At 46.5% G+C, this 17,229-nt stretch overlaps 1 protein-coding gene across 2 annotated transcripts in view; it reads left to right on the top strand.

The window, feature by feature from the left end:
- Positions 1–17,229, top strand: part of LOC140424335 (echinoderm microtubule-associated protein-like 6) — a 755,202-nt gene that overhangs the window by 615,266 nt on the left and 122,707 nt on the right. For both annotated transcript variants that reach the window (XM_072507857.1, XM_072507856.1), the window contains one exon: positions 15,950–16,028. In XM_072507857.1, the coding sequence (XP_072363958.1) occupies positions 15,950–16,028 (79 nt within the window). The remainder of the gene's footprint in view (positions 1–15,949; positions 16,029–17,229) is intronic.

The following is a 17,229-nucleotide window of genomic DNA, read 5'->3' as shown; positions in this document are numbered from 1 at the left end:
TCTTCCAGCAACGCCTTCAGGGCAAGGATGAACCTTTCCAATCCTTTCTAACTCATCTCCGTATATTAGCGCAGTCCTGCAATTATGGTGCAACCGCTGATTCCATCATCAGGGATCAGATCGTGTTTGCAGTGCACTCCAATTCCTTGCGGGAGCAACTCCTCAAAATTAAGCACATGACCCTGCCAGTCACAATCGAGACGTGTATAGTGCATGAGCATGCGAGAAATCGGTACTCCCGTTTCAAATCGGCAGAATACGAAAAACTTGCCTCCCACGAGGCAGAGAGTGTACGCATAAGTGTACGGATGCAGCGCCTCAGTATTGATGAAAGCGGCCATTTCGCGTGCTTTTCCCAGGGCCCCACGCATGCGCAACACGAACGGGAGAACGAAGCGGCCGAAAACCAAACTGCAGGTGCGAACGTCGGCTGACCGCACTGCGCGTGTTCGACGACGCACGCAGCGTAACGACGTCAACGTCATGACGTGCCCGAACTGCGGCACCGCCCACTTAAAGCAGCAATGCCCTGCAAAAGGCAGGCAATGTTTAAATTGTGGGAAGCCTGGACATTATGCAGCCTTGTGCAGGTCTGTACCACCAGTCAAGGGCCAGCGATCCCAATTCCAACACAAGCGTGTTCGATGTGTACAGCAAGGTTTACTGGATTCTGATCCTGGTAGCTCTACGGATCCAGAGACGACTGCCTGTAGTCCCCCTATCGTGTGGGCATCATCACTGCATGTGAGTATGCCTCTTCAAATTCAACAAGACACCTATCTGTCTTGAATGTGGATTCTGCGGACGAATGGCGGGCTGTCATACAAGTAAATCAATGCAGCATCCAGTTCAAGCTGGACACTGGTGCTTCTGCCAATCTCATCTCTCAAGCTGATTTTGACCGCATTAAAAAGCAACCCAAAACTCTTCCGCCAGCCTGCCAGCTCCTCGATTATAATGGCAATGCCATAACTGCACTAGGATCTTGTCATCTATTCGTCTCCAACAAGACCATCAATGTTACATTGCGATTCGAAATCGTCAAGCCTGATAAGGCATCCCTGCTCGGTGCCCATGCATGCAAGCTACTCAACCTCGTACAGCGAGTCCATGCCATGTCTTCTTCCACTGTGGATCTTCAGGCTGACATTGATGACATCCTTGCTCAATATCTGGATGTGTTTGATGGAATGGGCACTCTGCCATACTGCTACAAGATCCTATTCAGGCCTGATGCCACGCCTGTAATCCATGCACCACGCTGGGTGCCGTCTCCTCTGAAGGAACGTTTAAAGGCACAGCTACAGGACCAGGACATCATCTCCAAAGTGACAGAACCGACTGACTGGGTCAGCTCGATGGTCTTTGTGAAGAAGCCCTCAGGAGAGTTGCGGATATGCATAGATCCCAAAGATCTTAACCAGAACATAATGCAGGAACACTAGCCGATCCCGAAACGGAAGGAACTGACCAGTAAGATGGCACACGCCAAATTCTTCACGAAGCTAGATGTATCGCATGGTTTCTGGCAGATACAACTGGACGAGTCCAGCAGGAAGCTCTGCACATTCAACACAACATTTGACAGGTACTGTTATAACCGTATGCCATTTGGCATTGTCGCAGCCTCTGAAATCTTCCACCGGATCATGGAGCAGATGATGGAGGGCATTGAGGGTGTGCGTGTCTACGTAGATGATGTAATCATATGGTCCACGACCCCCGAGGAACACATCTCTCGTCTCAAACAAGTCTTCCGACGTGTCCATGCAAACGGCCTCGAGCTGAATAAGGCCAAGTGCTCCTTTGGCATGTCAACCATCAAGTTCTTGGGCGACCAGATATCCCAGCAGGGTGTGCGACCAGATTCGGAGAAGGTCAAGGCCATTAACGCCATGAAGACCCCGGAAGACAAAAAGGCGGTACTACGCTTCCTCAGAATGGTGAACCTCTTGGGAAAATTCAATCTCAACATGGCCTCACACACCACGGCTCTCAGTCATCTGGTGAAGAGGTCCACTACATTCCAGTGGCTACCCACACGTCAAGCAGAGTGGCTCGAGCTCAAAGCAAAGCTCACCACTGCTCCAGTACTAGCGTTTTTTGACACGGACAGGGAAACAAAAATCTCCACGGATGCAAACCAGGACGGCATTGGTGCCGTGCTCCTCCAGAGGGATGACTCCTCGTCCTGGGCTCCAGTTGCTTATGCGTCAAGGGCCATGACTCCTACTGAACAGAGGTATGCCCAAATTGAAAAAGAGTGCCTGGGCCTCCTAACTGGCATTGTAAAGTTCCATGACTACATCTACGGTCTACCAACATTCACAGTGGAGACTGACCACAGACCATTGGTCCATATCATTCATAAGGACATGAATGACATTACGCCCAGACTTCAGCGCATTCTCCTTCGACTCCGAAGGTACGATTTTGAGTTAGTATACACACCAGGCAAGGAGCTGATAATTGCGGATGCCCTGTCCCGCTCCATCCCCTCGCCCTGTGAACAGGTTGACTTCATCCGCCAGATTGAGGCACAGGCGCAGCTGTGTGCCAGCAACCTCCCAGCCTCAAATGAAAGAGTGATCAGCATTCGTGAAGAGACTGCCAAAGACCCTCTTCTGCAGCGTGTAATGCACCACCTTGCAAATGGCTGGCAAAAGGGCAATACCCTCAGTTCTTTAATGTGAAGGCGACCTGACAGTCGTCGAGGGGATCCTCCTCAAGCTAGATTGTATTGTTATTCCCCCACAGTCTGCAGAGCTTAGTGCTCAAACATATCCACGAGGGACACCTAGGTGTCAAAGTGTAGATGCAGGGCCCGGCAGGCTGTCTATTGGCCTGGAATCAGCCAGGACATATCCAACATGATCCTCAATTGTGTGACCTGCCAGCGTTTCCAGCCTGCTCGAACAAAATAAACACTCCAGCAACACGGGATCGTGACCTCTCCGTGGTCCAAGGTGGGAATCAACCTTTTTCACGCCAATGGGCGTGACTATGTGCTCATCATAGATTACTTCTCAAATTACCGGGAAGTTGTGAAGCTGTCAGACCTCACATCAAGGACAGTCATCAAGGTCTACAAGGAGACATATGCCAGACATGGTATTCAACTCACTGTCATGAGTGACAATGGTCCCTGCTTCCACAGCCAAGAGTGGTCCAATTTTGCCAAGTCGTAGCAATTCAACCATATTATCTCAAGCCCACACTACCCGCAGTCCAACAGGAAGGTTGAGAAAGGGGTCCATATAGTGAAGCAACTGCTCTGCAAGGCTGCGGACTCTGGTTCTGACTTCAACCTTGCGTTGTTGGCGAACAGGGCAATCCCTCTGTCCACCGGTATGTCTCCGGCTCAACTCCTCATGAACAGAGACCTGCGGACGACTGTTCCAGCCATGCACTTACCAGACTTGGATCACCTCCCAGTTCTGCAAAAGGTGCAGAAACTCAGGAACCGGCAAAAGCTGACGTACGATGCTCATGCTACCGATTTAAGAACATAAGAACCAGGAGTAGGCCATCTGGCCCCTCGGGTCTGCTCCACCATTCAATGAGATCATGGCTGATCTTTTGTGGACTCAGCTCCACTTTCCGGCCCGAACACCATAACCGTTAATCCCTTTATTCTTCAAAAAACTATCTATCTTTATCTTAAAAACATTTAATGAAGGAGCCTCTACTGCTTCACTGGGCAAGGAATTCCATAGATTCACAACCCTTTGGGTGAAGAAGTTCCTCCTAAACTCAGTCCTAAATCTACTTCCCCTTATTTTGAGGCTATGCCCCCTAGTTCTGCTTTCACCCGCCAGTGGAAACAACCTGCCTGCATCTATCCTATCTATTCTCTTCATAACCTTATATGTTTCTATAAGATCCCCCCTCATCCTTCTAAATTCCAACGAGTACAGTCCCAGTCTACTCAACCTCTCCTCGTAATCCAACCCCTTCAGCTCTGGGATTAACCTAGTGAATCTCCTCTGCACACCCTCCAGTGCCAGTACGTCCTTTCTCAAGTAAGGAGACCAAAACTGAACACACTACTCCAGGTGTGGCCTCACTAACACCTTATACAATTGCAGCATAACCTCCCTAGTCTTAAACTCCGTCCCTCTAGCAATGAAGGATAAAATTCCATTTGCCTTCTTAATCACCTGTTGCACCTGTAAACCAACTTTTTGCGACTCATGCACTAGCACACCCAGGTCTCTCTGCACAGCAGCATGTTTTAATATTTTACCATTTAAATAATAATCCCTTTTGCTGTTATTCCTACCAAATTGGATAACCTCACATTTGTCAACATTGTATTCCATCTGCCAGACCCTAGCCCATTCACTTAGCCTATCCAAATCCCTCTGCAGACTTCCAGTATCCTCTGCACTTTTTGCTTTACCACTCATCTTAGTGTCGTCTGCAAACTTGGACACATTGCCCTTGGTCCCCAACTCCAAATCATCTATGTAAATTGTGAACAGTTCTGGGCCCAACACTGATCCCTGAGGGACACCACTAGCTACTGATTGCCAATCAGAGAAACACCCATTAATCCCCACTCTTTGCTTTCTATTAATTAACCAATCCTCTATCCATGCTCCTACTTTCCCCTTAATGCCATGCATCTTTATCTTCTGCAGCAACCTTTTGTGTGGCACCTTGTCAAAAGCTTTCTGGAAATCCAGATATACCACATCCATTGGCTCCCCGTTATCTACCGCACTGTTAATGTCCTCAGAAAATTCCACTAAATTAGTTAGGCACGACCTGCCCTTTTTGAACCCATGCGTCTGCCCAATGGGACAATTTCCGTCCAGATGCCTCGCTATTTCTTCCTTGATGATAGATTCCAGCATCTTCCCTACTACCGAAGTTAAGCTCACTGGCCTATAATTACCCGCTTTCTGCCTACCTCCTTTTTTAAACAGTGGTGTCACCCGTTTGCTAATTTCCAATCCGCCGGGACCACCCCAGAGTCTAGTGAATTTTGGTAAATTATCACTAGTGCATTTGCAATTTCCCTCGCCATCTCTTTTAGCACTCTGAGATGCATTCCATCAGGTCCAGGAGACTTGTCTACCTTTAGCCCCATTAGCTTGCCCATCACTACCTCCTTGGTGATAACAATCCTCTCAAGGTCCTCACCTGTCAAAGCCTCATTTCCATCAGTCACTAGCATGTTATTTGTGTCTTCCACTGTGAAGACCGACCCAAAAAACCTGTTCAGTTCCTCAGCCATTTCCTCATCTCCCATTATTAAATCTCCCTTCTCATCCTCTAAAGGACCAATATTTACCTTAGCCACTCTTTTTTGTTTTACATATTTGTAGAAACTTTTACTATCTGTTTTTATATTCTGAGCAGGTTTACTCTCATAATCTATTTTACTCTTCTTTATAGCTTTTTTAGTAGCTTTCTGTTGCTCCTAAAGATTTTCCAGTCCTCTAGTCTCCCACTGATCTTTGCTACTTTGTATGTTTTTTCCTTCAATTTGATACTCTCCCTTATTTCCTGAGATATCCACGGTCGATTTTCCTTTTTTTACCATCCTTTTTGTTGGTATAAACCTTTGCTGAGCACTGTGAAAAATCACTTGGAAGGTTCTCCACTGTTCCTCAACTGTTTCACCATAAAGTGTTTGCTCCCAGTCTACCTTAGCTAGTTCTTCTCTCATTCCATTGTAATCGCCTTTGTTTAAGCACAAAACACTAGTGCGTGATTTTACCTTCTCACCCTCCATCTGTATTTTAAATTTCACCATATTGTGATCGCTCCTTCCGAGAGGATCCCTAACTATGAGATCCTGAATCAATCCTGTCTCATTACACAGGACCAGATCTAGGACCGCTTGTTCCCTCGTAGGTTCCATTACATACCGTTCTAGGAAACTATCGTGGATACATTCTATAAACTCCTCCTCAAGGCTGCCTTGACCGACCTGGTTAAACCAATCGACATGTAGATTAAAATCCCCCATGATCACTGCTGTACCATTTCTACATGCATCAGTTATTTCTTTGTTTATTGCCTGCCCCACCATAATGTTACTATTTGGTGGCCTATAGACTACTCCTATCAGTGACTTTTTTGCCTTACTATTCCTGATTTCCACCCAAATGGATTCAACCTTATCCTCCATAGCACCAATGTCATCCCTTACTATTGCCCAGATGTCATCCTTAAATAACAGAGCTACACCACCTCCCTTACCATCCACACTGTCCTTCCGAATAGTTTGATACCCTTGGATATTTAACTCCCAGTCGTGACCATCCTTTAACCATGTTTCAGTAATGGCCACTAAATCATAGTCATTCACGATGATTTGCGCCATCAACTCATTTACCTTATTCCGAATACTACGAGCATTCAGGTAAAGTACACTTATGTTGGCTTTTTTACCTCTGTTCTGAATCTTAACACCTCGATCAGTAACCTCTCCTAAGTTATATTTCCTCTTAACCTTTCTCCTAATTTTCCTTGTCGTTGAACCCATATCTTCATGTAACAACCTGCTGCGTCGCTTCCCATTAATGTTTTCACTTCCCGTTTTATTCCTTTTAGTATTCCTGGTCCTATTCACTGAGCTCCCCTCAGTCACTGTACCTTGTACTGTCGCCCTTTTTGATTTTTGACTATGGCTTCTCTGCCTTACACTTTCCCCCTTACTGCCTTTTGTTTCTGTCCCTGTTTTACTACCTTCCAACTTCCTGCCTTGGTTCCCATCCCTCTGCCACACTAGTTTAAACCCTCCTCACAGCACTAGCAAACACCCCCCACTAGGACATTGGTTCCAGTTCTGCCCAGGTGCAGACCGTCCGGTTTGTACTGGTCCCACCTCCCCCAGAACCGGTTTGAATGTCCCAGGAATTTGAATCCCTCCCTCTTGCACCATCTCTCGAGCCACGCATTCATCCTCTCTATCCTGACTAGCTCATGGCACTGATAGCAATCCTGAGATTACTACCTTTGAGGCCCTACTTTTTAGTTTAACTCCTAACTCCCTAAATTCAGCTTGTAGGACCTCGGCCCGTTTTTTACCTAGATCGATGGTGCCTATGTGCACCACGACAGCTGGCTGTTCACCCCCCACCCCCCCCCCCCCCACCCCCAGAATGTCCTGCAGCCGCTCCGAGACATCCTTGACCCTTGCACCAGGGAGGCAACATACCATCCTGGAGTCTCGATTGCGTCCGCAGAACCGCCTGTCTATTCCCCTTACAATTGAGTCCCCTATCACTATAGCCCTGCCATTCCTCTTCCTGCCCAGCTGCGCAGCAGAGCCAGCCACGGTGCCATGAACCTGGCTGCTGCTGCCTTCCCCTGGTGAGCCATCTCCCTCAACAGTATCCAAAGCGGTATATCTGTTTTGCAGGGAGATGACCGCAGAGGACACCTGCACTGCCTTCCTACTCTTGCTCTGTCTTTTGGTCACCCATTTGCGATCTCCCTCAGTACCTTTCACCTGCGGTGTGACCAACTCGCTAAACGTGCTATCCACGACGTCCTCAGCATCGCGGATGCTCTAAAGTGAGTCCATCCGCAGCTCCAGAGCCGTCAAGCAGTCTAACAGGAGCTGCAACTGGACACACTTCTTGCACGTGAAGGAGCCAGGGACAGTGGACGTGTCCCTGAGCTCCCACATTGCACACGAGGAGCATGACACGGGTCTGAGATCTCCTGCCATGTCTTAAACCTTCGATTAACTTCAACAATTACAATTTCCCCCAAAAAATTAAATAAATAAATAAACAACGAAGAAAAAAAAGAAATAAATATACCAATGAAAAGAAACAGAAAAACAGAAACACTACTTACCAGATAAAAAGCACTTCCTCCCCACCCAGCTTTGAATTCCCACCTAGATTGAAATTCCCAAACTCACTCTTGGTTCTGTCTCACTCTGGCCGTGTCTTCTCTGGCTCACTGGGAGAACTCACTGGGAGTGAGTTTACAAGTTGCTCTTTTTAAACTGTCCTGAATTGACTCCCCTCCCCCACCTGCTTTTAGGTCAAGGTAGATTTAAGTGACTGACACTTAACTGCCAACCAGTTATGTGAGTGGGTGAGGCAGCCCTTGTTAACCTACACTGCACAATTCTAGCTTAATTTAAATTAATTTAAACTCCTGAAATTTAAAAGGAGCTGCCTTACTGATTTGATTCAATTCCCACCTAGATTCAAATTCCCAAACTCACTCTTGGTTCTGTCTCACTCTGGCTGTGTCTGTGCTATCTCCAGAAGATGCTGTTCGGATCAAGCTACCTGATCGATGCTGGTCAGCTCCAGCTGTTGATGTTCGACAGGCTGCTCCCAAATCGTTTGTAGTTCGTATGGCTGATGGCTCCATTGTCAGGCGCAACAGAAGGGCACTGTGCAAAGTTGCATACCCACCACCTGATCCTACTTTTCCACATGTTGTTATGCCTCCTCCGGACACCTCGCACCACAAGACCACCAATCTGGCAGCAATCCCGCCTGTCAAGGCGCCATCGACCCCACCTCCACCTCTCAGGCGGTCAACAAGGATCAGACGCAAGCCCCAAAGATTGGACTTATAGACATTTGTCTTGTAAATGTTGTTCTGTATCTGCACGCTCGACGCCTCTTATGTATATATTCATCCACTCGCCATTTAATGTAAATAGTTCTACATGTAAATACAGTTGCATATGCTCCAAGCAACCAACATTTTTTTTAAAAAGGGGAGATGTCATGATATGCACTCATGCACATATTGAGATACAGACAGGCAGTGACAGACACCCAGTACAGCCAATCAACACACAGGACAGAACACAACCAATCACCAGGCAGAACACTAGAAGGTGGTCTCCCACTATAAAACACACGAGGCATCGACACTCTGCCTCTTTCCACTGGTGACAACTGTAGTGACAGTCAGGGTGTATATATCAGTTAGCACCTTCTACACGTGGCTCAGCTAGTCTGGTCTAGTTAGTTATAGTAAGCACGCTTAGATTAGTAGAGTGTCAAACCCACAGCGAACTGTGTGCACTGCTTAACAAGTTCAATAAAGCGTATTGAACTAACATCAAAGTTTGGAGTCTACTTTCAAGTACAACTGCATCCAGTTGCCGTCCGTGTTACCCCAGGGCGACTAACACGACAGGATTGTGGTCCAGCATTTTGATGCTGATTGTCCAGAACAAGCAGTCCCACGTTTCGGTACAGCAGACTGAAGAGTATTTCATGTTTTAAATACTCTTCAGTCTGCTGATATTGTATTAAAAACAAACATGCAACCATTTTGCATATACTCAGATCTCAAACAGTAATCAACGACTTGCATTTTTGTAGTGCCTTCTATGACCTCATGACATCCCAAAGTGCTTTATAGTCAATTATCTGGGGTTGGTTTAGCACAGTGGGCTAAAAAGCTGGCTTGCAGTGCAGAACAATGCCAGCAGCGCAGGTTCAATTCCTGTCCCGGCCTTCCCGAACAGGTGCCGGAATGTGGCAACTAGGGGCTTTTCACAGTAACTTTATTGAAGCCTACTTGTGACAACAAGCAATTATAAATACTTTGGAAGTGTAGTCACTTTTGTCATGAAAGAAATGTGATGAGGCAATCAATTAATTTAGGGGGAGTATAGGACTAGGGAGAATAATCTAATAATTAGTGTAGATCTTTCAGGAGTGAATTTAGGAAACAGTTCTACACAGAGTGGTAGAAGTTTAGAGCACACATCTACAAACAGCAATTGATGCTAGATCAATGTCAGTTAGGGTGCTGACTTTTTTTGTGCAGAATTGTGTGTTAGTTATTTTGATTTTTTTTTATTGAAATGAAAAAATATCCCTGAAGACCAAAAGGTAGCCCCTGAAAATCAAAAAGTAGCCCTTGAGAGAAGCTGAAAAAGATTTTTGAGCTCTGCTACAGCACTGCACCAGTCACCCTGGAACTTTTCTCTGCTCTGTTCTTCCATTTTCCGTGTTTTAAATTGCAGCAATTTTATTCAATGTAGCCTCCCTTTAATAGGGACAGTCTGCCTTTAAGAACTGAAGGCTGGCTAAAGCATATGTTCTTAGCAGAATGCTGTTCAGTTCCCTGCTGAGGGAGAGACAACCTGTGGTGTGGAATCCACCATGCCCTTACAGGACAATCATGGTACTCTGGTGGCAGTATCAAATTAGCATGCTCACCTCCAATATGATCAGCACAGGCAGATCATGAATCACAACCACAACAAAATGGGGGAAGCCAATGGGGAAATAGTGTAAAACTGAAAATTAAAATTTGGCAAATTAGACTTTGCTTTTTAAGAGCTTTACTGCACATGGGAGCTTCCTTTAGACCATTGCAGGTAGGAAAATGAAGTATACAAAACAAGCCCATCTTAAACAGATGAAAAATTAAACTGTACCACATTTAAGATGCGTTTAAGTAAAGCTTTTTGCATATGTTAATCTTTCTATATTGAACGCTGAGTGTTTGAAAATGCCACCTCCAACTTAATCTACACATAGTTTTATTGCTAAGAAAATTATTCCAAATGTACAATTTTATAAATTCACTCTTCTTCCCTGGATCTTTCTAGCACAGATTCCAACTTTCTACTGTCTCAGCAATGGTTTTAAGTTAATAAGTTTTTTTACAACAATTTAAAAACCTCTGCCCATAACAACAACAACATAGAATTTACAGTGCAGAAGGAAGCCATTCGGCCCATCGAGTCTGCACCGGCTCTTGGAAAGAGCAACCCTCCCAAGGTCAACACCTCCACCCCATCCCCATAACCCAGTAACCCCACCCAACGCCAAGGGCAATTTTGGACACTAAGGGCAATCCATCATGGCCAATCCACCTAACCTGCACATCTTTGGACTGTGGGTGGAAACCGGAGGACCCGGAGGAAACCCACGCACACACGGGGAGGGTGTGCAGACTCCGCACAGACAGTGACCCAAGCCGGAATCGAACCTGGGACCCTGGAGCTGTGAAGCAATTGTGCTATCTACAATGCTACTGTGCTGCCCCATAACATAGCCTAAGATTCAGGGGACGGCACAGTGGTTCGCACTGCTGCCTCACAGCGCCAGGGACCCGGGTTTGATTCCGACCTCAGATGACTGTGGAGTTTGCACTTTCTTCCCGTGGGTTTCCTCTGGCAGTTTCCTCGCACAATCCAAAGATGTGCAGGTTAGGTGGATTGGCCATGATAAATTGCCCCCAAATGTCCTGGGATTTGCAGGTTAGGTGTGGAGTGTACCGAGGTGGGATGCTCTTTCAGAGGGTCGGTGCAGACTTGATGGGCCGAATGGCCTCCTTCTGCACTCTAGGGATTCTTTGGTTCTATGTTAGACAGAATTTAATGCCCTCCTACGAGACGGGTTTGGAGGCAGAGGGCATTTAATCAGATGGAGAATGCTGTTTGAGGATCTTGCCGCTGCGCCGATTAAATCTGTGGCAGGAAGGTTCATGTTCATCAATCACATGCTGTCAGGCATTCTGTACCTGATCGAGGAACTCAACATCAGAAAGGAAGAAGAGAGCCAATGAAATCCATCCCCCCTCCCCTGCTATTTAATTTCTTGATGTGGAGATGCCGGCGTTGGACTGGGGTGAGCACAGTACGAAGTCTTACAACACCAGGTTAAAGTCCAACAGGTTTGTTTCGATGTCACTAGCTTTCGGAGCGCTGCTCCTTCCTCAGGTGAATGAGACGGGTTTGGAGGCAGAGGGCATTTAATCAGATGGAGAATGCTGTTTGAGGATCTTGAGGAACAGACCTCTTCATTCACCTGAGGAAGGAGCAGCGCTCCGAAAGCTAGTGACATCGAAACAAACCTGTTGGACTTTAACCTGATTTAATTTCTTCTCCTGGAACTCCCTCGCCAGCATCCCCTTCCTGGGGAACTCCTCACTCACCTGTGACCTGATTTCTGTGCAACATCTGGGCCTCTGTCGGGTCTGTTACCGGAAGCTACCAAGCCTCCTTCAGTGGCATTGACAGCACTAAGGATCTACAGAGCTATGTGTGACCACAGCTCTAGGTGGGTGGGATTTCCACTTCAGAGCTCTTGATCCCGAGAGAGGCCAGTTGCTGCCCACTTAAGTACCTGACCGGCACACTAGGGCAGGTCTTCCCCATAGACGGTGACGCGGGCTCTTGTCAGATCTCCTGCTGGTGTACGAAACCCCCGTCGTCTGTGTTAAATTGGGCCCTTACTGCAAGAACATTTCAGACCAACTTCATAAAGGGCAGAGGTCAGTGGTTAGCACTGGGACTGCGGCGCTGAGGACCCTGGTTCAAATCCCAGCCCTGGGTCACTGCCCGTGTGGAGTTGGCACTTTCTCCCTATGTCTGCATGGGTTTTACCCCCACAACCCAAAGATGTGCTGGTTAGGTGGATTGGCCATGCTAAATTGCCCGTTAATTAGAAAAAAATAATAATTGGGTACTCTAAATTTAGAAAAAAATAAAAGGCAGAGTCTAATTATATGGGTTTTTCTTGACTTTCACGCTCCTGATTTTCTGTACAACTCTAGCATAATTGACTGTGACAAATTGTTAATCAGTCCTGCATGTTTGTGTTGAAAGAGTTTTATGACTACATGGTTAGAAAATTATCAGTTTTTACTGCTTTAACTAGCTTTGTTATTTGCTCTTTGTTAGTTTTTTAGAGATTTAGTTCTTTGGAGATTTGTTAGTGCTCTTTGGGGGGGTTTAAACTAATGCAGCAGGGGCATGGGAACCTGGATTGTAGTTTTAGGGTAAGGGAGAATGAGAGTATAGAGGTCAGGAGCACAGATTTGACGTTGCAGGAGGGGGCCAGTGTTCAGGTAGGTGGTTTGAAGTGTGTCTACTTCAATGCCAGGAGTATACGAAACAAGGTAGGGGAACTGGCAGCATGGGTTGGTACCTGGGACTTCGATGTTGTGGCCATTTCGGAGACATGGATAGAGCAGGGACAGGAATGGATGTTGCAGGTTCCGGGGTTTAGGTGTTTTAGTAAGCTCAGAGAAGGAGGCAAAAGAGGGGGAGGTGTGGCGCTGCTAGTCAAGAGCAGTATTACGGTGGCGGAGAGGATGCTAGATGGGGACTCTTCTTCCGAGGTAGTATGGGCTGAAGTTAGAAACAGGAAAGGAGAGGTCACCCTGTTGGGAGTTTTTTATAGGCCTCCTAATAGTTCTAGGGATGTAGAGGAAAGGATGGCGAAGATGATTCTGGATATGAGCGAAAGTAACAGGGTAGTTATTATGGGAGACTTTAACTTTCCAAATATTGACTGGAAAAGATATAGTTCGAGTACAATAGATGGTTCGTTTTTTGTACAGTGTGTGCAGGAGGGTTTCCTGAAACAATATGTTGACAGGCCAACAAGAGGCGAGGCCACGTTGGATTTGGTTTTGGGTAATGAACCAGGCCAGGTGTTGGATTTGGAGGTAGGAGAGCACTTTGGGGACAGTGACCACAATTCGGTGACGTTTACGTTAATGATGGAAAGGGATAAGTATACACCGCAGGGCAAGAGTTATAGCTGGGGGAAGGGCAATTATGATGCCATTAGACATGACTTGGGGGGGATAAGGTGGAGAAATAGGCTGCAAGTGTTGGGCACACTGGATAAGTGGGGCTTGTTCAAGGATCAGCTACTGCGTGTTCTTGATAAGTATGTACCGATCAGACAGGGAGGAAGGCGTCGAGCGAGGGAACCGTGGTTTACCAAGGAAGTGGAATCTCTTGTTAAGAGGAAGAAGGAGGCCTATGTGAAGATGAGGTGTGAAGTTTCGGTTGGGGCGATGGATAGTTACAAGGTAGCGAGGAAGGATCTAAAGAGAGAGCTAAGACGAGCAAGGAGGGGACATGAGAAGTATTTGGCAGGAAGGATCAAGGAAAACCCAAAAGCTTTCTATAGGTATGTCAGGAATAAGCGAATGACTAGGGAAAGAGTAGGACCAGTCAAGGACAGGGATGGGAAATTGTGTGTGGAGTCTGAAGAGATAGGCGAGATACTAAATGAATATTTTTCGTCAGTATTCACTCAGGAAAAAGATAATGTTGTGGAGGAGAATGCTGAGCCACAGGCTAATAGAATAGATGGCATTGAGGTACGTAGGGAAGAGGTGTTGGCAATTCTGGACAGGCTGAAAATAGATAAGTCCCCGGGACCTGATGGGATTTATCCTAGGATTCTCTGGGAGGCCAGGGAAGAGATTGCTGGACCTTTGGCTTTGATTTTTATGTCATCATTGGCTACAGGAATAGTGCCAGAGGACTGGAGGACAACAAATGTGGTCCCTTTGTTCAAAAAGGGGAGCAGAGACAACCCTGGCAACTATAGACCGGTGAGCCTCACGTCTGTAGTGGGTAAAGTCTTGGAGGGGATTATAAGAGACAAGATTTATAATCATCTAGATAGGAATAATATGATCAGGGATAGTCAGCATGGCTTTGTGAAGGGTAGGTCATGCCTCACAAACCTTATTGAGTTCTTTGAGAAGGTGACTGAACAGGTAGACAAGGGTAGAGCAGTTGATGTGGTGTATATGGATTTCAGCAAAGCGTTTGATAAGGTTCCCCACGGTAGGCTATTGCAAAAAATACGGAGGCTGGGGATTGAGGGTGATTTAGAGATGTGGATCAGAAATTGGCTAGCTGAAAGAAGACAGAGGGTGGTGGTTGATGGGAAATGTTCAGAATGGAGTACAGTCACAAGTGGAGTACCACAAGGATCTGTTCTGGGGCCGTTGCTGTTTGTCATTTTTATCAATGACCTAGAGGAAGGCGCAGAAGGGTGGGTGAGTAAATTTGCAGACGATACTAAAGTTGGTGGTGTTGTCGATAGTGTGGAAGGATGTAGCAGGTTACAGAGGGATATAGATAAGCTGCAGAGCTGGGCTGAGAGGTGGCAAATGGAGTTTAATGTAGAGAAGTGTGAGGTGATTCACTTTGGAAGGAATAACAGGAATGCGGAATATTTGGCTAATGGTAAAGTTCTTGAAAGTGTGGATGAGCAGAGGGATCTAGGTGTCCATGTACATAGATCCCTGAAAGTTGCCACCCAGGTTGATAGGGTTGTGAAGAAGGCCTATGGAGTGTTGGCCTTTATTGGTAGAGGGATTGAGTTCCGGAGTCGGGAGGTCATGTTGCAGCTGTACAGAACTCTGGTACGGCCGCATTTGGAGTATTGCGTACAGTTCTGGTCACCGCATTATAGGAAGGACGTGGAGGCTTTGGAGCGGGTGCAGAGGAGATTTACCAGGATGTTGCCTGGTATGGAGGGAAAATCTTATGAGGAAAGGCTGATGGACTTGAGGTTGTTTTCGTTGGAGAGAAGAAGGTTAAGAGGAGACTTAATAGAGGCATACAAAATGATCAGGGGGTTGGATAGGGTGGACAGTGAGAGCCTTCTCCCGCGGATGGATGTGGCTGGCACGAGGGGTGCTTTAAACTGAGGGGTAATAGATATAGGACAGAGGTCAGAGGTAGGTTCTTTACGCAAAGAGTAGTGAGGCCGTGGAATGCCCTACCTGCTACAGTAGTGAACTCGCCAACATTGAGGGCATTTAAAATTTTATTGGATAAACATATGGATGATAATGGCATAGTGTAGGTTAGATGGCTTTTGTTTCGGTGCAACATCGTGGGCCGAAGGGCCTGTACTGCGCTGTATTGTTCTATGTTCTATGTTCTACTTGGAGTTTTTCAAAATCTTGATCTTCATTTATTCGTAAAAACAGTGGGCTGAATTCTCTCGTTCCCCGGCCCTTGTTTCTCGGCGGTGTGGCTTTCACAGGCAATGGAATTTTATACTCCCACCGCTTGTCAATGGGATTTTCCATTGTATCCACACCACGCCACTGGGATACCCGCAGGCGGGGTATGCTACCGGGAATATTGAATTGCAATAGCCGGGGAATTCCGGCCACTGTATATCAGGCAGTTACACAATTACATTTTCTATTAATTTAATTGCAGACCACCTGTTAGCAGAGCTGCTCCTCAACCAGAGAAACTACAAAAGAACAATATTACCAAGAAGAAAAAACTGGTGGAGGTAACAAAATCCCTGGCGCTGTTCTTTAAAAATCTTTTATTGCAGCTGATCACTTTAATCAGCAACTGATTAAATATCAAACATCATTGCATTAGCTTTGAAGCCTTGAAATTCACTGGTGGTGGAGCCGTTTATAACAGATCAACAGATAGATAAAAGGTGTCTTATGAACAATAGCTTGTCACCCCAAAACTCTTGACTATTCTAATCAAATTTTTTAACAATTCCTCTTGAAGACTAGAGGTGGATCAGTCAGAAGTGACTCACTTCATAATTCATTTTGAATATTATATTTTTAAATTGGTAACAACTGAATTTCAGGCTCCTCGGTCCCCATCCCCGCCCCCTCATTTTGTTGCTTTAAGATATTTTCTTAGGTCTCTTATTATACAGTGGGCAGTTGTCTTCGATTTACATTTATGCGGTTCTTTCACTTTCCCCTCCCTCTCTTTGTTGGTTGCCCCACCCCCCACTTTCCTATTTTTGGTGTTTCTTTGGGGGTTCCGTTCTTTGAGGCTTTGCTCTAGGCCTCCGATATCTGTTTCGACCATTTTCCAGCCTCCCCCTCCTCTCTCGCTCTATTGGCTGTTGGCTTTGAACGTCCTTGAACAAGTTGGTCAATGGCCTCCACACTTTGTGGAAGCCCTCCTCTGACCCTCTGATAGCGAATTTGATCTTCTCCAGGTGGGGAAATTCCGACAGATCTGCCAGCATGTCTGCAGCTGTGGTGGTGCTGCCAATCGCCAGTCGAGCAGGATTCTTCGGCGGGCGATTTAGGGGTGTGAAGGCCAGGGCGTCAGCTCTCTTCCGCATGAATAGTTCTGGCTGGTCCGATACCCCAAAGACTGCCACCTTTGGGCACGACTCCACCCTCACCCCCACAACCTTGGACATTGCTTTCAAGAAGTCTATCCAAAACCTGGGGCATACCCAGAACATGAGTGTGATTGGCCAGGCCCTTCTGACACCATTTACATTTGTCCTCCACTTCCAGGAAGAACCTGCTCATTCAGGTTCTTGCCAGGTGTGCACCACTTTCACTTGCAGGAGGCTTAGTCTTGCGCATGAGGAGGTGGAGTTGGCCCTGCTCAGTGCTTCACTCCAGAATCCCCACCCTATTTCCATCCCTAGTTCTTCTTCTCATTTTTCCCATGTTTCGCCTAGTTGGGATTGTGTCCTTTCTTAAAGTCGTCTGTACAGG

The sequence above is a fragment of the Scyliorhinus torazame genome, chromosome 1 (assembly GCF_047496885.1).
Source record: "Scyliorhinus torazame isolate Kashiwa2021f chromosome 1, sScyTor2.1, whole genome shotgun sequence".
In the NCBI taxonomy this organism is placed as follows: Eukaryota; Metazoa; Chordata; class Chondrichthyes; order Carcharhiniformes; family Scyliorhinidae; genus Scyliorhinus; species Scyliorhinus torazame.
Note: the sequence above shows the minus strand (reverse complement) of the source record. Positions and strands in the feature narration are given on the sequence as shown.